This window comes from Macrobrachium nipponense, chromosome 18, assembly GCF_015104395.2.
Source record: "Macrobrachium nipponense isolate FS-2020 chromosome 18, ASM1510439v2, whole genome shotgun sequence".
Classification (NCBI taxonomy): Eukaryota; Metazoa; Arthropoda; class Malacostraca; order Decapoda; family Palaemonidae; genus Macrobrachium; species Macrobrachium nipponense.
The window spans coordinates 87,206,432-87,233,537 of NC_087211.1; the positions used below are offsets into that span (position 1 = coordinate 87,206,432).

A 27,106-nucleotide genomic window follows, 5' to 3' on the forward strand; every position below is an offset into this window, starting at 1 on the left:
GTTGTTTTTTTCCAGGCCCATCAATAGATGAAATAGGGAAAGGGTAGAAATTTATCAAAAGCCTAGAGAAAATAAACATAAACAAATAATTAAAAGAATAAAACTTGGAAAAAGGGGAGCCGTTTTAGAAGGTTCTTCCTACTATTACTACTACTGTTCCGAACTTCCATGTAACGTGAATGGACACGACGTCGGATCTCTCAAGTCAAGTTTAAGATATTGTTTCTATGGTGATCATTATATAAGTATGGTACATCATCCAGAAACTGTCATAGTACCATGGTTTTCAAGGTAAGGTTTAAGTGGATAGGACCTTATTGTATTAGGTATTATTAATCCAGATCCATTATACCTAGCTCGGTGAAACCTGTTTAGCTAGTACCTATTGTAGGTCTTGTTTTGGTTAGTACTACCTATTACCGAAAATTATTAATGTGATGGATTAGGTAAATATATAGTTTATTGTGAACTGAATTATATGAACCTGAACCCCCCAGACTGGTAGGGTAAAACACCGCTGTGCGGGCATTTGCACGCACTAATGAACCACTTTTTCACTGGATATTTAGGTACCTAGTATTACCTAGTAATTCGTGAAACAACCATACAATTTAATATTCAAGTATACCATTCAAAAGATTGAAGTTTCATCAACAAAATTAGATATATGAAACCCCCATAGGGTAAACAATCACGGACGATCCATCGTCATCACACTGGCTGGGTCTTATTCACTTGATATTTAATTGGTGAAACAAGAATACAATTACAACTTTAAGCATACCATTCAAAAGATTGAAGTTTCGTCAACATAATGTGATGTAGTATGAAAGCCCCGTACGAACTAAAACAAGCATGTGACGCTCTTTGTAAAATATGTTTTCAAGGCAGTTTTGAAATCCAATATGGCGGCTATCATCAGGCTGGCCGGTCTAATCACAGACAATCCACCATCTTTCACAGCCTTCCCAGCACTCATTTGAACAATGTTAGCGTATATAGTATGTAACGTTTATTGATCTTACTCAAGATTGCAGTTGTAATCAGCACAATAAAACATTTTGTTGCTTATAGCTATTAGTGAAAGTATGAAACACAACTGAAACTCCGCAGTGCTTATTTGATTGTAATTATACACATTATTAGTCTTAAACCACTCCAAATTGCACTTAAACCACGTTGCTGTTCCTGGTTCCTAAGCGCTCACTCCACAAACACAGTTACGAGCAGCAGGCAACGACGCTGTTTCTGAGGTGCTAAGCTTTATTCCTTAAATTGTTTACTTTACTCATTATATAGTTTAACTTTACTTTATTACTTCAAAATGTTTATTTGATTTATGTCTATTATCCCTTTTTTGCAACCAAATTACCCCAAAAAATTACAGATATTTCTAAAGTAGATAGAATCCAATGTTGCTAACCTTGTTGTACATCTGGCTGCCGAAAACCATCGTGGAGCAGACAACGAATTAGTGGATTTTTTATTTCTAGCACTTTTCATTGATTTAAGTCAATATTAGTATTTTGATTTTTTTTAAATAACTATGCCAGGAATAAATGTAACCTTTAATGTTTGCATTCTAAGAATGGCAAAATCATCGTTGGCACATTATTATAAACTGTTTCCATGAATTTTAAATGTCATAGTAATGCAATAATGATAAAATTGCTTTAATATTTATGTATACGTATATACTTCCAATACATAGGCTAATATCACCCATTTCCACGTTTTGTGTAAGTCTTATACCCAGTTTGGAGGGTGAATACATAACCAATTGGCAACAGTGAATTCCATGTGAAATAAAATGCACGATGAAATGTTAAATTATAATTTGAGTGAATCGTTAGATATATCCACCAATGTAAACTATTATTAGATAGATAGATGGAAAAATCATAGAAAATAAGTTTAAACTAAAGCAACTTTCAGAGAGAGAAGGGAAGGTGAAGGAAGGAAGTAGGACAGGGATGGCAGGGGAGGTTGGGGAAAGAGTAGGTGGAGCTTTTTACTGCTGTGTTCGTATCCATTTCTGGATAATGGAGTTTTTGTCTCTTGGTACAAGGACAAGTGTCATTATTCTTTACGATTAGTGATTCACGATACCTTATAAATTATGGCACTGGGTGTAATACACTATAGCAAAATCTTGTTCTGATGCGAGGGTTTGTTACAGAAATATTGGCAAAAAACGTGCTTGCACTGTCTCTGAAACCCATAGTAGGTATGCAGCTTAATTGTCAATCAAGTTTTTTGTAATCAAGTATTTTTTACAAGCTAGCTATTGTATAAATTTGTATTTTTCTCAATCAAAACATATGCTCCTCGATGCTAACTTTCCTCTTTTAACAACTTTCTGGTCATTGCAAATTCGGCCCCATTAATTTCTTATGGTGCGAAAACAGACAAGAGGCCCAGGGAGCGAAAGCGATTGCGTCACATTACAGCAGTAATCAGGCAGTAAAACATCTTCATATATCCAAAAAGTAAATAATAAAGATATATAAGCGCATTACGATTATAACAATTACATGAATAGCTGGTAAACTCTTCTGCAAGAAAGTTGAGTTTAGCAGTTCATTTACAATTGGTACGAAAGTCAAGATGTCGTGACGTCCTAATAGAAGACTTGAAAAAACGTTATAATTCTGAAAAAATTACTTAAATTTGAGTCAGGAATCGAGTTACTTTTTCAAAAACGAATATTTTCAAATTAATCATCATAAATATGTAAAATATTGATGTTTTACTATTTATTCAAATAATTATCTAGTGCACGCTTCGTCGTCATCTTCTAACAAAACAGTAATTTCCTTAAAAACGTGCCAAGGGACGGTTTTATGATTGTTGTGATGAAAGTGCCCCAGCGTCTATGGGTACAAGTGGTGTGCAGATTTACCACAGGAAATGGGAAGTTTGTTAATTCAAGCGACTCTGTTAACATCGAGATGGTGTCAATCTTCTAAACTTTTTTAATCGTAAGTAAAAATTTTGAAAGCGTTTTGGTGTTGTGGGCCTGCTTTGCCCACCCTTTTCATTACCCTCTGTTTAAAGCTTAAAATATAGCCTTAATATCTAACTTTGGAGAAAATACTTACTTCAAAAGGAGAGTAGAGGTCTTTAGCTCCGTCTCTCACCAACAACAACTCATGACTGATAACCATCTCCGGTGTCAGGATGCGTTAAAAGTACTTTTTCGGAGGGTGGCCAGCCGTGATAGTCGTTGAGTTGGTCAGTCCATGCGGTGTTTTACCCTACAAAGTAAAATAAGCATGTGAAGTCTTTGTAAAATATGTGTTCAAGGCAGTTTTAAATCCAATACCTAGCTAGTGTATTTTCATTTGTGTATAGCCTATCTTTACTCCATTTCATTTATTTCCATGATATCTTTATCTTGCTGCCCAACCACTCCTCATTCATGTTTTCAGTCTTCAGCAGTGAATGGCCAAAAGGGCCTCTGTGCATTACTGTATAGCTTTAAAATGTATGGTTCATTCACCCATTCATTCTCAAATCTTGTCATGTTCTGACAGATTAAGCTGTGTTTTTTACAATTGCACATATCATTCTGCTACGTAATGTCACATACTATGGTGGGATAGTTCAGCCCCTCCCCCTCTTACATAAGGTACATAACTAACAGGGCACCTTCTGAATTATCTCCATGTGGATGGACTAACCTGACCTGAGCAAGAGCATGATCAAGTATGCGCACTGTGAACATTGAGAAAAACAGAAATGCAGCTTATAAAATATAGTAATATGTAGTAGTTAAAGTATTAAATTAGATGTACAGTATATGATACTGTAATATGAAGATGAAAAATTACATTTAAAGAAGAATTGAAGAATATCATCCCTTGATTTTGATTGTTAATATCAGTGTTTTAAAACATTTTCTAGCATAAAAAATTAAATTAGATGATGTGAATCATGCATTGAAAGTTTTTGAAGACTAGTAAAATGAGGATGCTTGGAGGTAGTGAGCTTATTGGTTTGGTAAACTAGATTTAATGAAAACTAACAAAAATTTTCTCAATTTTTCAGAATAACAAAGAATTTGAATGGTTCTGCAGTATTATAGGCCATAGTCACTTGTGTTTTTCAGTTTAGTAACAATTAATTATCTAAAATTTCTATATAACCTAGGCATATCATATATATATTATAGATATAATTATATATATATATAATATATATATTATATAATATAATTATATATATATAATATATATAATTATAAAAAGATATATATATATATATATGTAATTTAATATGTATATATATCTATATATATATTTTATTATATTATTATAATAATATATATAATATATTATATATTATATATTATATATATATAGTTTAATATATTATGTAAAATAATATAATATTTATTATATAATATATATATAGATATATATATATATATATATATTATATATATATATATATATATATATAGATATATATATATATACATACATATAATGTTGTTTACAGCACAAGCCCATGTTTGTATTTTTTTTTCTCTTTGTTGTCAGTCATTGAATTAAAGAATGTTTATAATGAGCATGGTTCTTATGTATTAGAACTTTGAAAACATTATTAGGTTTTAAACAGTGCTGTAGTTTTAAAAAAACGTTATGAACAGGGTTTATAAAAATTTAATTTATTAACAATTTCAGACAAGAATGGCTAGAAGTTTATCGCGGTATCCATGGTAATGATGTTGAGCGCTGGAAGGAAGCAAGAGATTGTATGCTGGTTTGGCAAGCAAGGTATAAACGTTTTTTATTGATTGTCACATTTTCTCGTCTATTGCTGGAAATCCTCATTGGGTGATGGACATTTTCATTTGCAGATGGGCCAAGTACTAGTTAAATTCCTGTTCTGTTTCAGAGTGAGTAAATTGCCAATAGGAGTTGACCTCACATTGCCACTGCTTCAGTCAAAAATTGTTAGTGCTGACCCTTTTTTGGACAGTGATGTAAAATCTATAATGCAAGGAACAGCTCTCCAGAGGTAATTATGTTTCAGGTTATGGATTGTCTTCCAAGTATCATTTATCCAATTTGTCAGTGTTATAAGTTGTAGTGCAAAACATGAAACTCTTGAGTGTCTCACTTTTCAGCATACAAAGACAGTTTCATGTTGTTACCATTACTGTATGGCTAAGAATGCATAAGTCCTATTACTCTGGAATAAAAATTATTTAAACTTAGCTTTTAATGTACGTCAATAATTCTTAGTGGTCTTTCACTAAAACTAGTCTTCACTAATTATCTATATAAACCTTAATAATGTGTAGAATTCATTGCCAAGGAATACAAAATTCTAAGAGGATTTATATAAGTTGCTTTTATTCTTAGAATGTCAAACCCTGATACTCCCATTTATTAGGGACAAATCTTACCTACTGTTGAAGATAGCTTATATCTCTGCGCTGATAGGCAAGAAGATACAAGCTATCATTAACATAAGGTAAGTATCCAAATCATAAATTTTATTATGAAATTCATGTTTTCCAAAATTATGAGTTACCAATTTTGAATCCTCTATAACTTCTTACCTTTTTTGTATTTTATAGCTTTTTACTATAATAAATCTTGAGACCACCAAGTCACATTTTAGGCTCTTTTAGGGCTTTGTCAAAAGGTTTACTGTATGTGATGTAAAAGTTGGTGCAAGAAGTTAAAAGAAAACAAACATCAAGGTAGGAAGAAACCAGCATTTGAATCTAAAGAGAATCTGCTAAGAATCATTAGTACCATGCACAATGTGCTGCTGTGGATGAGGCTACAAAGTTCCATGGCTTGTTGGTTATTTTGAACTAAATGTTAATTGTTCTTCTCATGCTGAAAAAAAGGATTAATTTTATTTAGTATATCAGATATAACGTCTGGAGGAATAGGGAGCCTGCCCATATTTTATTTGTTGCTATGTAATGTAAGGACACTATGGTTGAATTTTATGGGATTGAAAGAGGAGTGGTAGGAAGGCTATTTATTATGATGATTTGTTTTTAGATTTGCAAGTATAACTCCATGTTCCAGATTTGTAAGTAATGTTGTAAAACTGCCGCAAAAGAAATATTACAATCATCAGACCCTTCATAAATTGGCTGCTGAAATAGGATTACCAGGACATCTTGTTGACCTTCGAAATGAGATAATTCATGGGGATTCAGGGTATGCTGGAGGATGTACTGTAGAAACAGCTCTTGAAACTTCCTTCATGTGGATTAAGGTAAGTTTTTATTTTCAGAATTTCATACATACGTACTACAGTATACGCAATAGCAAAAAGTTGAACACCAAGTTCACAAGTTTTATGAACATGCAACTGTTGTCCTTGATTTTACTTAGGCCATAATACAGTGTACATTGCAATGACTAGGATAACTTCTTTGAGTCTGTTTCCACTGATAGTTTGAAATCCAAAATAGGAAATGAATGAAGAATAACTTTTGTACATGAACTTCCCTGCCAGATATATACTTAGCTTAGGTCTCTGACGTCACGACAGAAAATTCAAAACTCGCGGCACACGCTACAGGTAGGTCAGGTGATCTACCTTACCCGCCGCTGGGAGGCGGGTGTAAGAACCAGTCCCCCTTTCTTGTCAGATTATTTTCTGTCGCCGGCTGGACAACACCTGTTGTTCAGTCCTTACGATAGTTAAAATTCGTTCTCGTTGCCGACGATTTGGATTTTGGTGAAGTACCCTTTGTTTGTTGGCTTGGCATACGCTTTTTGGACTGTTTTTTTTATTTTTCTTTTGGATTTCTCTTACATATCTATAATCATGGATGATTCTGAAGTTAAGAAACCTAGTTTATTTAGGGTTTGTTCAGAGAAGGAATGTAAAGTTAGGCTTCCTAAAGCTGCATTAGATCCTCACTCGGTATGTGAGTCGTGTAGAGGGAATGAATGCTCTTTTATTAACCCTTGCAAAGAGTGTGAGAATTTGGATGAGGATGGTTGGAAGGCTCTCTCTTCTTATGTGAGAAAGTTAGAGAAGGATAGGGTGCGCAAGGCTTCTTCAAAGAGTTCTAGTAGATCGAGGGTGAGTGAAGTTGACGCTGAGAATCCTGTAGTAGAAGTAGTTTCCTTCCTCCAGTTTCAGCCCCTGCGCCCAGCTTTGAAACCGAAGATTCGTTTTCGGAAGTTGCTTCTGGGAGAGCCTCGATCAGGAGTAAGGAAGAGCCTCGCTCGCTCTCGAACCAAGGTACGAGTTGATGATAGTGCAAGTGATCAGTGCAGTGCCCCTAGTGCAGTGGAGGGGTGTGTGGCTGACCGGGCTCACTAACGCTTCCAGGCCTAGACCTCTTCCGACTCCCCAGACCCAGTGGAGGGGAGGAAATCGAAAGCCGCAGGAAGGGTTAGGGAGAAACCCCCACCGGTCAGGCGTCCCCTCGGCAGTTCCTGTTGCTCGTTCCCAGGCTGCCTTGGATCGAACCAAGAAGGAGTTTATTGCGCCAGTGCTTCTCGTCATCTTCGTCGCCTTCTCCTCAGCGTAGATGGAGCGCATCGGAGTCGTCTCGCCCTCTCAAGAGGCCCTGGAAGGATCCTTGTGCCCTTCCTTCCAGCCCCGAATCCTTCGCGAAGAGCCAGAATGGAACGCAAGAGAACCAAGATTTCGTCCGGTTACGCTTCTCCTGTTCGCTCTCGGACTTCGTCCCCTGTAGAGGAGTTTAAGAGATCTCCTGCGCGTATCCTGGCGGGTCTGCAGGCACAGATTGCGGCTTTAGCGGAGTCTATTGCCGGACTTCTCATCGTCGGAAGGACGCCTCACTTCCGGTGAAGAAGTCTAAGAACGTTCCTTCGGCTAAATCTCCTTTGGCTAGAAGAGCTTTTGAGCCTGTTAGTAGGAGGTCAGAAGTGCAGGCTGGAGCTCGGATCTTTCTCCGAGTAGGCTCTCCTCTCTTCCAGCAAGAGTTGTGAGCATGTAAGGCGTAAGGAGCCAGACAGGCTCTCTCCTCAGGATTTCCGCTCCTCGTCAGTTAGGCGTCAAGAGCTTGACAGACGTCAAGAGCCTCGTTTTCGTCAGGAGCGAAGGAAGAGTTCTTCGCCTGGTGGCCACTCTCCTTTTGACGGACGCTCGGACCTAGTAGGCGTCAAGAGCCTAGTAGGCGCCAAGCAACCTGGTAGGCGGCAACGGAAGTTTTCTCCTCCGTTAGATCACTCCCGATTGGATAGGCGCTCAGAGCCTTGTAAGCGCCGCGCTTCTGACAGGGATTCATCTGTGGATGTTTTCTCTCCCCGTGGCAGGCGTATTGAGGATGGCAGGCGCCAAGAGCCTAGCAGGCGCAGAGAGCCTGATAGGTGCTCTCCCTTATCCAGACGCTCTTCTGTGGAGTTAGAATCTGTTTCCGACAGACGGGCTTCCACTTGTAGGCGCTCTCCTAGTAGGCGCTCCCCAAGTAGGCGCTGCTCCTAGCAGGCGCTCACAAGTAGGCTCTCTCCTGGGAGGCGCTCTCAAAGTAGGCGCTCTCCTAGTAGGCGCTCTCCAACTAGGCGCTCTCCTAGTAGGCTCTCTCCTGGGAGTAGGCGCTCTCCTGGTAGGCGCTCCCCGTGTAAGCGCTCTCCCAGTGGTTTTTTCCTTCCAGGTAGGGGCGCTTCGCCTAGTAGGCGCTCTCCGAACAGGCGCTCTCCAAGGATTAGCTCTCCTCCGGGCAGTAGAGCTTCTAGACGTCATTCTTCGGAAGAATTTGTTGCTGATGCGGAGGAAGATTTGCCCAAGGATGCTTCGGTTTCTTCGTATAAGAGACTTACAGACCTCCTCTTGCAAGATTTTGGGGAGTCTCTTTCGGCCGTTGCTCCTCCGTCTCCTCCGTCCTTATTTTCAACGACCAATACGGCTAAGAAGTCTTCAGTCGTTAAGATGAAGCCTACAGTGTCTATGAAGAAGGCTATGAAGAACTTTGACGACTGGTTTGCTTTCAAAAGAAGAGAAGGGCAAGACAGTTTTTTCTTTTCCCCCGTCCAAGCTGACGGGTAAGATGGGGTTCTGGTACGAAGTCAGGAGAGCCCATTGTTGGGTCTAACTCTTCCCTCTTTCCTGCAGACTCGGACTTCTCTTCGTTGGTCGATTCCGCACGTCGCTCGGCGCTGAATTCTGCGAAGACGACGTGGGGTATGAGCGAGTTGGATCACCTTTCTGAAGGGAATGTTTCCGAGTCTTAGAAGTTTTTAACTTTCTTGACTGGACCCTGGGAGTGTTGGCTAAGAAAAGGGACTCAAGAGCAAGACACTCTTTCCCCTGAGACCTCCACGCAGTTCTGTCTTGCATGGACAAGGCAGTGAGAGACGGTTCCGGGGAAATTGCTTCACTTTTTGGTGCAGGAGTGGTAAAGAAGAGGGCCGTTTTCTGCTCTTTTCTTATCAAGGCGGTTTCTCACGCACAGAGAGCTTCCTTGCTGTATTCACAGCTTTCCCCGCAACTCTTCCCCAAGAAGACTATTAACGATATCTCCAGCTCGTTATCAGCAAAAAGCGACGCAGGATATGCTAGCTCGCTCGGCTAGAATTCCGAAACCTTCGTTCAGCAGAAGACGAAGAAAGAGGCTCAAAGTAGGCAAGAACCCTTTCGAGGAGGACCTTCGTCTCGCTCTTCTTCCTCCAGAGGTTCGAGACCACCTAGAAGAGGAAAGGACCTTCTCCCGGTCTATTAGGGCCAAGAAGTAGTTTTGGGTGTCCTCCAGACAACTGTGGGTGCCAGACTTCTGAGCTTTGCAGATGTCTGGGCACGAAAGGGGGCGGGACAACTGGTCCCTCGAGATCATCAAGAGGGGATACCTCATTCCCTTTATTTCGAGAACCACCCTTGACCACCACTCCAAGGGCACTGGTGGCCAAATACAAAGACCCACTATTGAATCAAGCCCTCGCTCTAGCGGTAGAGCTGATGTTAGAGAAAGAGGCAATAGAGATGGTTCAGGACCCTCTTTCAGCGGGGTTCTACAACCGTCTGTTCCTAGTTCCCAAGAACTCAGGAGGATGGAGACCGGTTCTGGACGTGAGCGCCCTGAATGTCTTTGTGAAGAGGAAGTTCGCTATGGAGACGACGTCATCAGTCTTAGCAAGCTCTTCGTCCCGGGGAACTGGATGGTGTCGCTGGACCTTCAGGACGCTTACTTCCATGTGCCGATCCATCCTTCTTCTCGCAAATATCTCAGATTCATGTGGGGAGGGAAACGTTTTTCAGTTCAGGGCCCTATGCTTCGGCCTTTCCACGGCCCCCCCAAGTATTCACAGGAGCTGATGAAGAACGTTGCCCAGTGGCTTCATCCTCGAGGGAGTGATGGATTTCCCTCTACTTGGACGATTGGCTTATCAGGGCCAAATCCAAGGAGAAATGTCTGGAGGACTTATCGAGTTGAACCGTTTGGAATCTTAGCAAGCCTTCCCTCTGGGTTTGCTAGTGAATTTCGAGAAGTCACAGCTAATCCCCAGTCAAGAGCGTATCTATCTGGGGATTCTGATGGCTTCTCAGGTTTTTCGGGCGTATCCGTCCCCAGAGAGGATAACCCAGGTTTGGAGAAGGTAGCAATCTTTCTAGAGAAAGATGTATGCACAGCGAGGGAGTGGATGAGTCTGTTGGGGACACTCTCCTCGCTGGAGCAATTCGTTTCTCTAGGAAGGTTGCACCTCAGACCCCTACAGTTTCTTCCTGACAGGAACTGGATCGGAAATCTCAAGGTCTTGGACTTTGCGTTCAAGATTTCGCAAGAAGATAAAGGAGGATCTACGTTGGTGGCTAGACCCTCTATTGTTCAAGGAAGGCCTTTACCTTGCAGTTCGGAACCCCAACCTAGTGTTGTATGCAGACGCTTCGGACAAAGTTGGGGAGCTACTCTCGGGTCGAGAGAAGTGTCAGGCACCTGGATGGGGGATCAGGTGTCCTGGCACATCAACAAGAAGGAGCTAACAGCGATTTTGGTTAGCTCTCAAGACCTTCGAACCCCTCGTAAAAGGGAAATATGTTCAGATCAACTCCGACAACACTACAGCCCTGGCTTACATTCGGTAAACAAAGGGGGGACTCACTCTTTCTCCCTGTACGAGACAGCGAGATCGCTCCTCTTGTGGTCAGAGGAAAGGAACATAAGGCTTCTCACCCGGTTCGTACAGGGAGAAAGAAATGTCAGAGCGGATCTGCTAAGCAGAAGGAATCAAGTCCTTCCCTCAGAGTGGACTCTGCACGCGGACAGTAGCCAGGAGCTGTGGAGGACGTGGGGCAGGCCCCATCTCGATCTATTTGCGACTCCAGGAATGCGCGGATAGATCTATACTGCTCCCCTATTGCAGACCCAAGAGCAGTGGCAATAGATGCATTCCTGATGGATTGGAGGAATCTGGATCTTTACGCGTTCCCGCCTTTCAAGATTATCAGGGGAAACGTTAAGGAAATTCGCAGCGTCAGAGGGAGCAAGGATGACGTCGATAGCTCCGTTCTGGCCCGCCCACGACTGGTTCACAGAGGTACTGGAATGGCTGGTGGATGTCCCAAGATCCCTACCTCTAAGAGTTGATCTGCTCAAACACGCCCCACTTCGACAGGTTTCACAAAAAACCTCCCCGCTCTCAGTCTGACTGGATTCAGACTATCAAGAGTCTCGTCAGAGCTAAGGGCTTTTCGGCAAAGTCTGCAAGGGCTATTGCCAATGCACGTAGACCTTCCACATCTAGAGGTCTACCAGTCGAAGTGGGATGTTTTTTCGACGCTGGTGCGAGGACTCATAAAGTTTCCTCCTCCAGTACCTCTGTGACTCAGATTGCAGATTTCCTTATCTTCCTGAGGGAAAAATGCGGGTTGGTTGTCTCCACCATCAAGGGATACAGGAGCATGCCTTTTCCCTCAGTTTTTTGTCATAGAGGATTAAACATATCTGGAGGACAAGGACCTCCATGATTTAATCAGATCGTTTGAAACGGTTAAAAGACCCTCCTCCTTAGTGCCTAGCTGGAATCTTGATGTCGTGCTGCTCTTCCTGAGGTCCTCAAGGTTCGAACCTCCCCATGCTGCTTCGTTCAGAGACTTTCGATGAAGACTCTTTTTCTCTGTGCGTTAGCGTCAGCGAAGAGGGTCAGCGAGCTGCAGGCTCTAGAAGGTGAGGTAGGTTTCCAAGGAGACTCCGCGGTTTGCTCTTTTCTTCCGGCTTTCCTAGCCAAGAATGAAAACCCTTCTTCGCCGTGCCAGGCCCAGGAGCTTCGAAATCAAAAAGCTTATCCTCCTTAGTTGGGACAGAAGAGGAGAGATCTCTTTGCCGGTGAGAAGCCTGATTATCTTCAGAGAAGAAAAGACTTGCCGCTAATGAGAGCAATCTCTGGTGCTCTGTAAGGGACCCCAGTAGGCCCTTATCTAAAAATGCACTCTCATTCTTTATCAGGAATATTATTAGGGAAGCACACACTTCTTGCAATCAGCAACAGTTTAACCTTCTGAAAGTCAAGGCGCACGAAGTACGGGCCATCGCGACTCTTTGGCTTTCAAGAAGAATTTGTCATTACAAAACCTTATGAAGGCCACTTTTTGGAGGTGTGAATCAGTCTTCTCTAATCACTACCTAAGGGACGTATCGATTACGTATGATAAGTGTTTTGGGCTAGGCCCTTACGTATCGGCGGATTCAGTGCTGGGGCAGGGAGCTGAAACACATCCTTTTTAATCCTTTTCCTGTTAGTTTTAAGTTTGAGTTTTTGGTTGTACGAAGGAGGTTGCAGGAGGCAGCTCCTTCTTTCGTATACTAATGTTAGTATTTGGTTAGGTGATCGGTTGTGCTTGAGGCTCCTTGCAATTGGTAGTTGATAGGCTCTGGCATGTAAGTCGGGTTGATCCCATTGACCAGAATCCTGCTTGGATTCTGCCAAGTAAGTGGACTCAGTTCCCATTGGTAGACCCAAAGAGTTCTTCAGCCATAGGTCACGCCCTCGCTGAGACTCTTTAGGCAACGCAGACTAATAGACAGTAACTATCAAGTCTTCTGCCTAAATCAGGTAAGAACCAGAGGTTTATATTATGTATTCCTTTAACATGTGTTGTCCCCACTTTCTAAGTAAGTATGTGTCTCTTTCCCTCCGCCAAGGGTGTCAATCAGCTAAGTATATATCTGGCAGGGAAGTTCATGTACAAAAATGATATTGTTAGTATACAATAAAGTTTTGTACATACTTACCTGGCAGATATATACGATTGATGGCCCGCCCAGCCTCCCCTCAGGAGACAGGTGGAAGAAAATAACCTGACAAGAAAGGGGGACTGGTTCTTACACCCGCCTCCCAGCGGCGGGTAAGGTAGATCACCTGACCTACCTGTAGCGTGTGCCGCGAGTTTTGAATTTTCTGTCGTGATGTCAGAGACCTAAGCTAAGTATATATCTGCCAGGTAAGTATGTACAAAACTTTATTGTATACTAACAATATCATTTTTCCTAGGTTAATCCACTATTACAAGGAGAATGAAACAATAATTAACATGGAAAATTGGCTGAGATATCTATAGAGTGTTTGATCAATAAACAGTTCTGGGCAGGTTTTTCATTTAAGTGATATGAATATTAATATAAAGGGTGCAACATGTGAAGAGAATAGTAGTGATGTCACTGATTATTTCATAATTTAAAACAATGGAATGTGTTAATACTAATCACCTTTGATATTGCAGAATTACTACTGGTACCCGGAATCAACTCAGATGAATGGCAGGACTGCAAAGAGGCACCAGAATCCCTCTAGGGAACTGGAAGTGCTTCATGAAAAAAAAAAGTCTGAACAAGTATGCCTGTATGCTACTGAATGACAATGAGAATGATGACACTGATGACAGGAAGTCTCTTAAGGTAATACAGTAGACACCACCCTACTTATAGACATTCAACTTAAAATCATTCAGAGATACAAACAAATGGGATCACATATTAAAATTGTGTTCAGAGCACTCCCCTCTGCCACCCATAAGTTCAAATTTTGTTTTGGGCACCTATTCTGTATCTACAGTGTACTGTGTTTTAGGATGAGAAAACGTCCAGTACTGTATTGATTTTCTATCATACTGTACTTAAATAGGCATGGAGAGTATAGTAACCAACTTACAAACAAATCAACATACAATGGCTGTTCGGAATGTGACTCATTTGTAAGTAGGGTGGTGTCCATATACAGAAAGAATTCAATGTGGTTGGATTACTGTTTTAACAGAATTGAAAACTTTTCGGCAGATTTGTAGGAAAAATATTGAACATATCATGCACAGTCTCTGACCAGCTTTCATCTCGTATGTGCAGGCATTGCCAGATCTCACAAATTCCTTGCTTTACAATCTCTGATTGTTTTAACCGGTTTACCAGCTGGCACTTGGAAAAAATATCCTATTGTCTTAAGACCATAGGTTCTTTTGTTAGTTATGAAAAATAAAAATTTTATTTTAAAATTTGTCATTTTGTTCTAGTACACATAATTCATATTGATTGTAAATGTTTTGACCGTTTTAGTTTTAATTTTTTACAGTTATTGACACTTCTAGTGGAAACGTTTCATCACTCTTACACCATCGACCCTCAGGGTTGTATTGATGCAGTGGTTGAGATCTTGTTAGTACCGCTCGGCCAGAAATGTTAAATTACAATCATCTGGTAAGGGTCTTAAATAACAGGACAGTGTTATTAATAAAAGTATTTTTTTTTTTATAGGTATATATATACAAAGGACATCATTTTGATGAATTGATTTAAAACTTAGAAGTTTTATGTAATTGTTTAATAATGATGGCCATACTTCATATATAGATGGTTTAATTTAGTAATTGCATTGGATAATTACACCATTTGTTGTGAATAAGTGCGTTGGATAATTACACCATTTGTTGTGAGAAATGGTTATAAACTATTAGATGTTACTGGTTTTGTGAAAGGTACTTTCACATAATTTTTTTTTTTATCTGCAGGCAATGAGAAAAATGGATAAATGTGGATGTTTCTTTAACTTTCATGCTATTAAAGGTATCGATACCTTTTTGAAAGCTATTCTTATAAATAATGGATCAACTCAGTTAATGCTTAATTCTCTTCTAAGAAAATTGCAAGGTAAGTTTTGAATTTGAATTGGTATGCGTTAAGAAGAGGGTTGCTCCTTTCATTTGGGCCTATAGGGTACTTAAACAACCTTGACCTTATTTAAATTTTCTCCAGCCTTAGTACACAGATAATAAAAAACCAAATTCACTGCGAGTCCACTTATTGCTTATAGTGTTTCTGTTATGAATACTAAAAATGTTCTCCCTTTGCTAGAATGTAGAACCATATTCTTTGATTAGGATTAAGAAATCAGGTGTAGCTTTGAGCATCAATAAGTGAAAATTTTTTTTAACAGATGTGTTAAAGTCCGTCAATATGTTCAGAAGTCAGTGTTTACGCAGGAATTTTGTTTGCATTTACATGTCTTGAATGAGTCTTTGTCTCTTTCAGAAAACAAGGAGGTTGCTTCGGCGTGGATCATTTTAATTGTTGCTTCCATACTTAAAGGCCCAACCCTGAAAGGGAAAAAAGGAAAGAATGGAATTTGCCAAAGACATTTCCTTAGCTTGCAGAAGAATGGTGTAAATTGGAAGAGAATAGCATGTAAGTTACTGACACTAGAGGAAGAATGGTCAGTAGATTTAGCAACCAAGTAAGTATTTCTTGATACATTTATTATTTATGTTTTGTTGCTTATGTTTACTTGCTTGCATATTTTTCAAGGGTTTTGGTCTGTATTGTGATTCATTGTCGCCATCAGTCCTCTAAGGATTTTAAAACAAGCAAGGGCTTTATCCATTACTCATTCCTCATCTTCTAATGAACAGTATGGACATATCAGTCACACCCTATAAAAGTACTTGCTGTTAATTCTGGGATTGTTACAAGTAGACAGTCTGTACGTAGCTTTTGTTGTTTGTGAGAATGGCTTAGGCTGTTAAAAGACAAAGGCCAATTCTGTGCTACATTGTTTGAGTAAAATTTATTGTAACTTGAGCTGTTTGTGTTGACTTTGGTTCTTTTATATTGATAAGTAATAGTGTTGTTTCAAATGTTTTTTCTTGGTACGTATTCCATGTGCTGTGAAATAATGTGACTAAATAAAACTAATTTGTATTGCTTGTTTGTGAGTGTTACCATTCTTTTCAGAATTATGAATTCTTCTGAGAGCAACATATCTGAAGTACAAATAAAGAAAATCATGAGTTTATTGGATATTTCTGCGTGCAAGGAGCAAGATAGGAAGAGTGATAGAATACATGACATATCCAGTGAGACCTCTGATGACGAACTGTTTAATGTAGAATCAGTGTTAGAATCCGTCTATGAGAACAAGACCGAGACATGTGATGAATCGGGAAAAGTGCAAGTAGCTTCTCTCTTACATGAAGCAGGTAAGTTTACCTTATTGACTAAGACTCTCAATTGTGAGTTTTTCAAGGGATTAACTGCCATCTGATATGATATGGGAATTGTAAGGAGAAAAAGTTCAGCAACAGGTGGATATTTTTTCTTACATTTAAAGCATCTATGAGATTCTTATCTGGCAGCATGGAAGCCGTTTTCACAGTCTGGTACTTTGCACAAGAGCTGGATGTTACTATGTTTCTAGAATTATGGATTAAATCAGTGGCCTTTATATTTTATTGGTATTAAGACTCATCAACAGTTTCTAATCATCTTCATGTATTGGTTACCATGTTACTTTTTAATTCGGTGGCAAATGGTTTAGGAAATCTGATGTCTTATCAGTTTCTGCAGGAAAGGAAAAGAAAAAGTTGAAAAGAGGGAAAACGGCCAGAAAAAAATTCAAAACCAGTTAGAATAGGGAACGAAGCTGCAATTAAGTTCAGATCAAGTCAAAGTTTATTTATTATTTGTACATAAAACTTTTTATGATGCTAATGTTATACAAACATAAACCTTTTGTTTTACCGGGAGTGTTCCTTCAGTTGCAATGCATACTTATACAGGGCTACCACCTCAGTTGAGGCAGTATGTATCAAGAATTCATCAGGTAAAGTGCACCTTTTGCTACAAACTGCAAAAGCCAGGGAACTTGGTTGCTTATATAGTAATTTTTAGGTGCATTAATATTTTGCAAGGAGTTGTATTTGTATGTTTTTCTTTTCATTTCTGTTTTCATTTATTGATTGCTGTTCAATTTTTACAGGTGCCATGACTCCTCTGGGCATTCTTCCACATCAGATTGATAATAAGCTGTTCTACAAAGATTTACTCCTTCACTACCCAGATGAACAAGATTTTGAGCCTCCTCCAAAACGGTTAAAAACTTAATGATCATTTTTTAATAGTGTCTTCTTTATCAAAGCAATATAAGCAATAGAACCTCCATCTGGTTGTTTGTTACCTATCAAAGACTGTACCGAGACTACAAAAATGACCTGCAACTAATTCTTGGCAACTGCTACAGAGGAAGTGAGGTTCCATGCCAAGGGAGGACAGAAAGTATGACAGGTCTTAACAAATTTGCTGTGGTATCTTGAAGATTACAAAAGCACAAATTAAACGCAAAAATTACAACACTAGAAAAGCAGTGCAGTCAAATTGTGGAAAGCCTACTAGTACACAGCCCATACAAGATTAGACTGTTAAAAAATACAGGAATTATAAATTCTGGGCAATTGTGGGCAAAAATAGACGTAACTGATGCCCTATAAAGCACAGAAAATACAAATAAGTAGTTGTACCTAGAATAATGAAGCAAATTTTTACCAATTGCAGAATTTACACTTTCATTACTACTCATGATTAGAAATGGTCAGTGATATGAAAAAAAATGGAAACATACAGGATTCACAATTGCTAGAACAGCAATCTCTGTTGATGTAAACACTCTGCCCAGTGAGACTGCCCTCTGTCTATCACACAAGATTAGTGAACCGGGGACACAAATATAGTCATACACAATTTGTAAATGGTGGGTTTGAAGGAAACAAAGCTTTGGTCATATGTAGCAAATTAAATACGTATAAAATTCACAGGAAAAGTTTAGAATTGCAGAGTACTTATAAAAGGATGAGCAAATTGGGAAAAGAGGAACACAGAGAACCATGTCGTTATGTTAGGAACCCGCTGCAATGTGAAATAGAGAAAGGGGAAAAAAAAAAAAAATTCTACAATCAGGATAAAATGCAGTTTACTAAATTGAGAATGTAGATATCCTGTTTGTAAAGAGGAAAGACTGACAATACATGCATCAGGCCTGTTTAACTATGCAGTGGAAACATGAACATTGAGATTTATGGCCAGTGGGAAGAGTGAATTACAAATAATGAATTGATGGACAGGTGATGTCTAGCAGCTGAAAAAATAGAATCCCCTAAATCTCTCAACTAAGATGGTTTCGACATATGATAAAAGGAATGAGGAACAAGTGGTATGGAGGTAGCTCCATGTAGGTCAGAAAAAAGACCTAGGAAATCATGCCACTTTATGCAGAAAATACACGAGAAAGGAGACTGGAAAAAGATTGATTCCTCTTCTAACCACTGGAAGGGAAAAGCTAGCATTAAAAAAAAACCATTCACAGTAATGATACCTATATAGCTTACACTATGAAACCTTTAATCACACTGTAAGCCTATCCTGTGAACCATTCATGCATTTGGTATTTTACGTACTCTGTTTTTGGGTTACTGTATTTTATTGCTTTATGTGTGAACATATGGTAGGCTTTGCTGGTAGGAAAACAGTAGCCACTCCTTCTATTGATGTAAAAATAAGTTGTCTCCATTGTAATTATTTTCAAAACCTTGCGATAAAACAAACTTCAGCAAGAAAATGTTCGTGTATGAATGAAAGAGATGGTCATGGCAGGTGCTGATCGCCTTTAATGAACAGTCAAGCATAAGTAGCGCGAAAACAGTTGCCAGGTGGTAGTTCTCTCTCTCTCTCTCTCTCTCTCTCTCTCTCGTCTCTCTCTCTCTCCTTCTCTCTCTCTCTTCTTACTCTCCTCTCGGCAAATGAAGACGTCTCAATATTTGTGACTGACACGCTTTTGTGCTGGAACCTGTAAGATTAGAAATTTAGATAACGATAGGAGTAACCCATAGAAAATGATAAGATATAAAAAGCACAAGTAACTGCTATTCATTTGTACTTGGTAAAATAATTACTTGAAACAAGTAGTGAGTGGTATGGTATAGCTTCAGTTCCTATAGTCATCAGGGTGAGTAAGAAGACCATGGAGGCAAGTATTTTTTATTCGTTTATTTTTGTTGCTTACTGTTGATGTGTATCTGGTAGGCTAACACAGCGAAATAAAATGGTGAATTTTATGACAACAGAGTGGTTGGTAGGCCTTCTTTAGTGACATTGTGGATAGCACTCTTGAAATGAAAACAATACATATTACCTCGTTATATACTTTTGGCTTTGTGTACCATTCACCGAAAAGTAAGAATGTATTATAAAGTGATAAGACAGAAGAAATGCCATGTAAAGGCTTGAGTTGTGTAACACTGCTGTTTATTTCTAGATCTAGGGAAGGTACTTAACACAATTCCAAAGCTTACAATACATAGACATTATAATGACAGAGAGCAGCAAAAAAAAAAAAAAAAAAAAAAAAATCGTCATCAAATTAGATATTACACGGTATATTGGAAATGAAGAACTGACAATCAATAAGCAATAACAAACTTACACTGATCAACGGAAGCAAAGGATAAAATCCATTTAGAGATGTGTCCTTGCCATGTGAATGCTGTGCATAAGAATAACGGAATGTGATTTGAAATGCATATAAATAGCAGAGGATTAATGTGAAGACCCAGGCAAACAGAGAAAGTCAGAAGTGGCGCAGATGAAAACCTGTACTATATAGCGGGGAATTCCAAATGAAAATATGCAAGTCAGAAGGGGGCATCGGTGGGTACCTGGTCACGGTCCCCGGGCCGCCTTCCCCCTCCACCCATGCCCTTGGACATAATAGAACATTGTTTTCTTTCAATAATTAATCATTATTAGTAGCAAAACTTTTCTGAGTATTTTTCGTTAGCTGGAGACTTTGATCTTAAATGTCAACCCAAGTAAATCCTAGCAGACCATAGATGGCATAGATATTCAGATCACATTGATCTGTGAAAAAATTCACGAAGGAAAATCATTTGAAATATATTAATTGATATTTACTGTTAACTGATCTGTGGAAATTCATAAAGTAAGATGCATGTGAAATACAATCCCAGTCCTTATCATCAAAAGGATTGTTTTATACCCTCTATGGTTTTCTCCCCTGTAATTCTGGCACTCTAGTTGCGTGCTTTGTACTGAATTCCTTTTTATCTTCACCCTGATCGAGTTACTGAAATGTCCTAGCTACTATTCGGATTTTATGCAAATAATTGTATGCTAAAATTTGAAGTTTATTATTCAGATTCTCTCCAGATAAGAAAAAATAACATGGGAGTATCATGTATGTTGACACATTTATGTAATGTGTGAAGTAATAGGCGAATTCTAATATAGAAAGCATGCAATGCATCTTTATCCGTAATCAATACTGAATAGAGATAATTTAGAGTTAGTTTGGCAACTCAAAACACATCCGTTTTGATAACACAAGTATGCCCGTTTTGGTAACAGCAAAAGAGCTTTGGAAATAGAGTATGGTCTTATTTTCGTAGGAGTCGTTTTCTCCCATCAGCATTACATTTAGTTACCTATGTGGACGAAACAAGTAAATGTGTTCATAATTTTAGTGATGTCATCTCCAAAACCGAGTGATATTCCAACCGAGTGATATTCCAAGGGACTAGATCAACGCATTCGCATTTTCGCATCGATTTTCGGAAGTTCACTCCAGGAAAGCATCATAATGTAGTAAGCAGCGGAAAGCAAACGTCACAAGAGATGGTAGGGTTTGTTTATCTGCCGATGAATTTGACCTTTTTAGAAACGTTTATTGCAAATTATCAACATTTAAAATTTCATCTCTGATAGGCCATGCGAATTATAAAGCCATCAGATAGATTTGGTAGTGATGATATGGCCAGAGGGAAGAGGATATTATCGTTAATAGAGGTTTCTCAGCGCCAACATCCCTTTAGGGCCTTCGTCGCCTTCGAAGGCCTTAGACGAATAAGGAAATCGTGTTTTGTCATGAAACTTGGCTCATACCGACTAAAAACGCTTAAGTACAATTTCTTGAAGAAAGAATAATTTTGCGTAACCAGTAGCACAATAAAATGCTGAATGTAATTTAGATGCAATGTTAGTTCTCGTTCATAACACCATTCAGTTAAGGGAATCGAACACTTACTTCATAAACAGCTGATGTAGTTGAGGGTCTGATGAGGATGAAGTTTGCCGTCTGATGAAGGAAAAAAGGGCGGTAGCCTCTTACACACCCCATGTGCATCTCGGGTCGCATTTTGCATTGTTAACCGAGTTGGATTAAATGCTCCTATGCGTCCATGAGCTATGAGACTAAAGGTAAAGTGACTGCGATTCTGTCCGTATCCCTTCAAAGGGGTTACGTCGTGTTTTGGTGTTTACCGTAGTGCCTGCCCCATACCCAGGCCCAGTGTATCCAGTCATGTTTTAGAGCCCAATCTGCTTTATATCTTGACCAGTTTATATTGAATGCCAGTCGATTTTGGGTAAATTTGATTTCATTGGCCACCCTCCGAAAAAGTACTTTAACACGTCCTGACACCGTAGATGGTCATCAGTCATGAGTTGTTGGTGGTGATAGCAGGAGCTCAAGACCTCTACTTTAATTTCGAAGTAGCCTAAGTACTATATTTTCTCCAAAGTTAGAAATTAAGGCCGTACTTTAAGATTTAAAGGTAGATCTAGGGTACTTATCCGCGGCGGCCTAGACTATGGCAGTTGCGGTTTTTCCATGGAGTTTTACCTACTGAACAAGAATTTTAAGTAATATATTTATTTGGACGACTGTTAGGTACTTAGGGTAAAAAACCGCATGGTACAGGGGTGAACCATGTACGATCAATGTGTACAACCCCAAGAAAAGTACATTATAAAGCATCCTGACACCGGAGTAGAGGTCTTTAGCTCCGTTTCTCACCAACAACAAGTCGCGTCTGATGCCCTTCTCCGATGTCAGGACGCGTTAGCCTATAATGTACTTTTTTGGGGTTGTACACATTGATCGTACATGGTCCACCCCTGTACCATGCGGTTTTTTACCCTATTAACCCCTCGGGTCAGTACTAAACATGGCGAAATAAAATACATTGGACGGCCCCTAATCCCTAGTGGATGTCGTATCCGTGGTTACGTTCCTTGCAGTCCGTGCGGACTGCTTCTGTAGAAATACTGATTTAAACAGAGGGTAATGAACAGTGTGGCCAACGCAGTGCACACTACCCCCATGACACTTTCGAAATTTTTACTTACAATTAAAAACGTATAGAAGATTGATGCCATCTCGATGTTTGCGGAGTCGCCTGTGTCAACAAGCTTCCCATTTCCTCTGCTAAATCCGCACACCACTTGTACCCATATACACTGGGGCACTTTCATCACGACAATTGTAAACACGACTTCCAACCACTACTTATCCAAGTAAACTACATCATTCTTTGCTCTCTTCAATTGTTTATCAGTGTTGCCCATTGGTATGTGTTTACCCTCCAAACTGGGTATAAGACTTACACAAAACCGGGGAAATAGGCAAAATTAGCGTATCTATTTGTAGTATATATACATATTACAGCAATTTTATCATCACTGCATTTCTATGACAACTAAAATTCATGGAAACAGTTTGTAAATGCATCGGCGTATATGTGACGCTCCACTAGATTGGCAACGATGAGTCCTTTTTTTGCCGCGTCGTCTGCTTGTAAGTACATAAAAAATATTTGTAATTTTTCGGGGTTAATTTGGTTGCAAAAAAAGGGATAATAGATGAATTAAATAAACATTTTGAAGTAACAAAGTGAAGTTTAAGCTAAATAATGAGTAAAGTAAACAATTAAGGGAATAAAGCTTTGCACCTCATACACCGCGTAACTGTTTTTGTACATGAACTTTCCTGTCAGACATATACTTAGCTTACGTCTCTGACGTCACGACAGAATTCAAAACTCGCGGCTAACGCGACAGGTAGGTCAGGTGATCTACCTTACCCGCCGCTGGGAGGCGGGTGTAAGAACCATCATACCTTTCTTGTCAGATTTTTTCTGTCGTCGGTGTCGACCACACCTGTTGTCGGTACCTCTTGACAGTTGGATTCTTTTCTCGTTTTCGCCCTGGATTGTTTCTACGGACTTTTGGTGAAGTACCCGATCTTTTGGCCTGGCATTCGCGATTTGTGGACAGTTTTGGACTTTTCTTTGGATTTTTCTTTGGATTTTTCTTGGATTCATGATGTCTGATGTTGATACTAAGAAAACTGCTATGTTTAGAGTTTGTTGTATGACTGAGTGTAAGGTGAGGCTACCGAAAGCTGCGGTAGACCCTCACACGGTATGTTTGAAGTGTAGAGGGAATGAATGCACCTTTAATAACCCTTGTAATGAATGTGAAAAGCTGAATGAGGATGAATGGAAGTCTTTGTCTTCCTACTTGAGGAAGCTTGAAAAGGATAAAGTTAGGAAAGCTTCTTCCAGGAGCAGTAGATGATCTCGTATTAGCGAGTTGGATGTAGATAATCCTATTTTAGAAGTAGCTCCTTTGTCAGTTTCAGCTCCTGCTCCCTGCACCGAAGCCGAAGATGCGCCTTCGGAAGTGGCCTCAAATGAAAGCCACCATTCGCAGTATGGAGAGGAAAATCAAGCAACTAGAAGGTATGAGTGATTCCAATAGTGATTTGTGCAGTGAACCAGTGCAGTGGAGGGTGCGTCTGATCGGCTCCCTAATGCTTCCAGGCCTAGACCTCTTCCAGACTCCCAGTCCCAGTGGAGGAGGAAAGTCGAAAGCCGCGGAAGGTAAGGTTAGGGAGCATCCCCAACGGTCAGGCGTCCCCTCGGTAGCTCCTGTTGAATCGTTCCCAGGCTACCTTGGATCGCTCCAAGAGAGAAATTTTTGCGCCAGTGCTTCTCGTCGTCGCCTTCGCCTTCTCCTAAAAGAGGATGGAGCTCTTCGGAAGCCTCGCGCCCTTCGAAGAGAGCCTGGAACGCTCCCTGCGCCCAGCCATTCCAGCCCTGAAGTTTTTTCGGAAGAGCCTGAGGTGGAAGCGAAGAAGCGTAAGAGATCTCAGGAGTATCGTTCCCCGAGCGGAGATCGAGCCTCGGTCTCCTGTTCACGAGTTTGTGAATTCTCCTGCAAGGGTGTTGGCTAACCTTCAGGCGCAGATTTCGGCTCTGGCTGGCTCTCTTGCGTGTCTTCTCGTCGTAGGAAGGACGTCTCGCTTCCTGTAAAGAAGTTCAGGCTCCCCTCTCCTGACTCTCGCTATTCGAGGCGGAAGCGGCGCGCTCACCTGTGCGTTCGGATTCTCGCAGGAGGCTTTCTGCTTCGGACAAGATCACATCTGCGTCTAAGCGACATTCGCCTGACAGCAAGTTTCTCCTTCGGACAAGGAGCAAACTGCGCGTGAGGAGATCCTCACCCTACAGACGCTCTTCTCGAGACAGGATCGCTTCCCCTTGACAGGCGCCAAGAGCCTAGTAGGCACTACTCACCTCGTAGCCGCTCCTCGTCTCGCCTCCACTCTCCGGTTGACAAGCACCCTAAATCGGACAGGCGCCCTTCGCTGGACAGGCGTCAAGAGCTTGTTAGGCGCGTTTCGCCTGGCAGGCGCTCTTCTCCCGACTTTTACTCGCCTCGAGTCAGGCGCCGAGAGCCTAGCAGGCGCTTCTCCCCTGGTAGGCGCTCACCTAGTAGGCGCTCGTCGCCAGAGATTCTCTCTGCCTCGGTTCAGGCGCCAAGAGCCTGGTAGGCGCTTTTCGTATGGCAGGCGCCGTTTCGCCTGGTAGCCGCTCTCCTTTGGATAGGCGCCAAGAGCCTGATAGAAGTTCTTCTTCAAACAGGCGCTCTGCACCTGACTGCCGCCTGACTCCTATTAGCTTCAAGAATCTTGGGAAACGCACTCTTCCAGACAAGAAGGATGTTGCAAGTAGACACTTGCCTGAAGCATTGTCTCCAAGACGTATACGTCTAACTTCCTCTAGAGACTCCTTTAAGAATAGTCCGCGCCTCTAAGGATCAGGTGGCTCTCAGCTCAGGAGGAACAGGACCCCTCAGAAGAAGAAGGACCAAAAGACGCCTCAGTTTCCTCCTATAAGAAACTACAGAGTTACTCCTGCAAGAGTTTGGAGATATCCTTTCTCCTGTGGCTCCCCCTTCTCCTCTTCGTTATTCTCCACTTCGAAGACGTCGAAGGTTTCGTCTTGTGTAAGGATGAAACCTAACTGTTTCCATGAAGAAGGCGCTGAGAGGTTTTAGGGGAATGGCTCCTTTCTAAGGAAGAGAAAGGGAAGACGGTTTTTTCTTTCCCTCTCCGTCTAAACTGACCGGCAGATTGGGATTCTGGTACGAATCGGGAGAACCTTTAGGCCTCGCTCTCCCTTCGTCTGCGGACTCGGACTTCTCTTCATTAGTGGAGTCTGCTCGTCGTTCCGCCCTCTTGTCCGCCAAGACTACGTGGGGAATGAACGAACTTGAACCTTACTTCTGAAGGGAATGTTCCGAGTCCTGGAAGTTTTCAACTTCCTTGATTGGTCTTTAGGTGTTCTGGCTAATAAGACCAAGACCCCAGATGATGTGTCTCCTGAGATCTTAACTGTGTACTCACTTGCATGGATAAAGCAGTGAGAGACGGATCGAGTGAAGTCTCCTCACTGTTTGGAGCTGGAGTGCTTAAGAAACGGTCGGTCCTACTGTTCGTTTCTCCACGAAGGCAGTGTCTCATGCGCAAAGGGCCTCGCTCTTGGTATGCTCAACTCTCTCCGCTTCTGTTCCCCAAGAAAATTATCCAAGATGTCTCGAGTTGCCCTTTCAGCTAAAGGCTACTCAGGACATGTTAGCCAGGCGGCCAGGAAAACCTCGCTCTGTTCCAATTCCACCCAAGACCAAGAAAGAGACTCCTCTGAGACAGGAGCCCTTTCGAGGAGGACCCGCTGTCAGAGGTTCTGCAAACCAGAGGGACTGGACCTTTTAAGAGAGTAAAACCTTCTCTAAGTCAGTCAGAGGGAAGAAATAGCGGTCAAGGACTCCAGACATCAGTGGGTGCCAGACTACTGAACAAATTTGCCGACGTCTGGGCCCACAAAGGGGCAGAACAATTGGTCCCTATCGATTGTCAGCAAATGGATACCTCATTCCCTTTCTCGTCAAGACCACCATTGACGACAACTCCGAGGGAGTTGGTAGCCAAGTACAAGGACCCCATCATGAATCAAGCCCTTTCTCTAGCAGTAGATCTCATGCTAGAGAAGAGGCTATAGAACTAGTGAAAGATCCCCGCTCTGCTGGGCTTTTACAACAGACTTTTCCTAGTTCCGAAGAACTCAGGAGGATGGAGACCGGTGTTGGATGTAAGCGCCCTGAACGTCTTTGTGGAAAAGAGGAAGTTCGCCATGGAGACAACTTCCTCAGTGTTAGCGGCTCTTCGTCCAGGGGACTGGATGTGTCTCTAGACCTTCAGGACGCTTACTTTCATGTGCCGATCCATCCTTCTTCACGGAAGTATCTACGATTCATGATGGGAGGAAACATCTTCCAATTCAAGGCCTTGTGCTTCGGCCTATCAACTGCACCCCAAGTTTTCACGGGGTTAATGAAAAACGTGGCGCAGTGGCTACATTTGGAGGGAGTGAGGGTGTCGCTTTATCTCGACGACTGGCTAATCAGAGCAGAGTCTCAGAAAGATGTCTGGAGGACCTTCAAAAGACCCTTACATTGGCAAGTTCGCTGGACTTCTGGTGAACTTCCAGAAGTCTCAATTAATCCCCAGTCAAGAGAGGATCTATCTGGGGATTCGGATAGCTTCTCTGGATTTTTCGGGCTTTTCCGTCGCCAGAGAGGATAGCTCGTTGCTACGAGAAAATAACGACCTTCCTAGAGAAAGATGCATGCACAGCGAGGGAGTGGATGAGTCTGCTGGGGACACTCTCCTCGCTGGAGCAATTGTTTCTCTAGGAAGGGTTGCATCTC

The 27,106-nt window shown here is 41.1% G+C and overlaps 1 protein-coding gene and 1 pseudogene across 1 annotated transcript; both read left to right on the plus strand.

Moving 5' to 3' along the window:
• The window catches only part of LOC135197313 (uncharacterized), a 96,352-nt pseudogene that overhangs the window by 50,062 nt on the left and 19,184 nt on the right, over positions 1-27,106 (plus strand).
• LOC135197342 (uncharacterized) lies at positions 133-17,369 on the plus strand. Its single transcript, XM_064224481.1, has 9 exons — positions 133-291; positions 4,689-4,781; positions 4,903-5,025; positions 6,057-6,249; positions 13,669-13,779; positions 14,914-15,085; positions 15,467-15,668; positions 16,166-16,410; positions 17,190-17,369. The coding sequence occupies exons 1-9, from the start codon at positions 248-250 to the stop codon at positions 17,312-17,314; spliced, it is 1,308 nt and encodes a 435-aa protein (XP_064080551.1). The 5' UTR covers positions 133-247; the 3' UTR covers positions 17,315-17,369.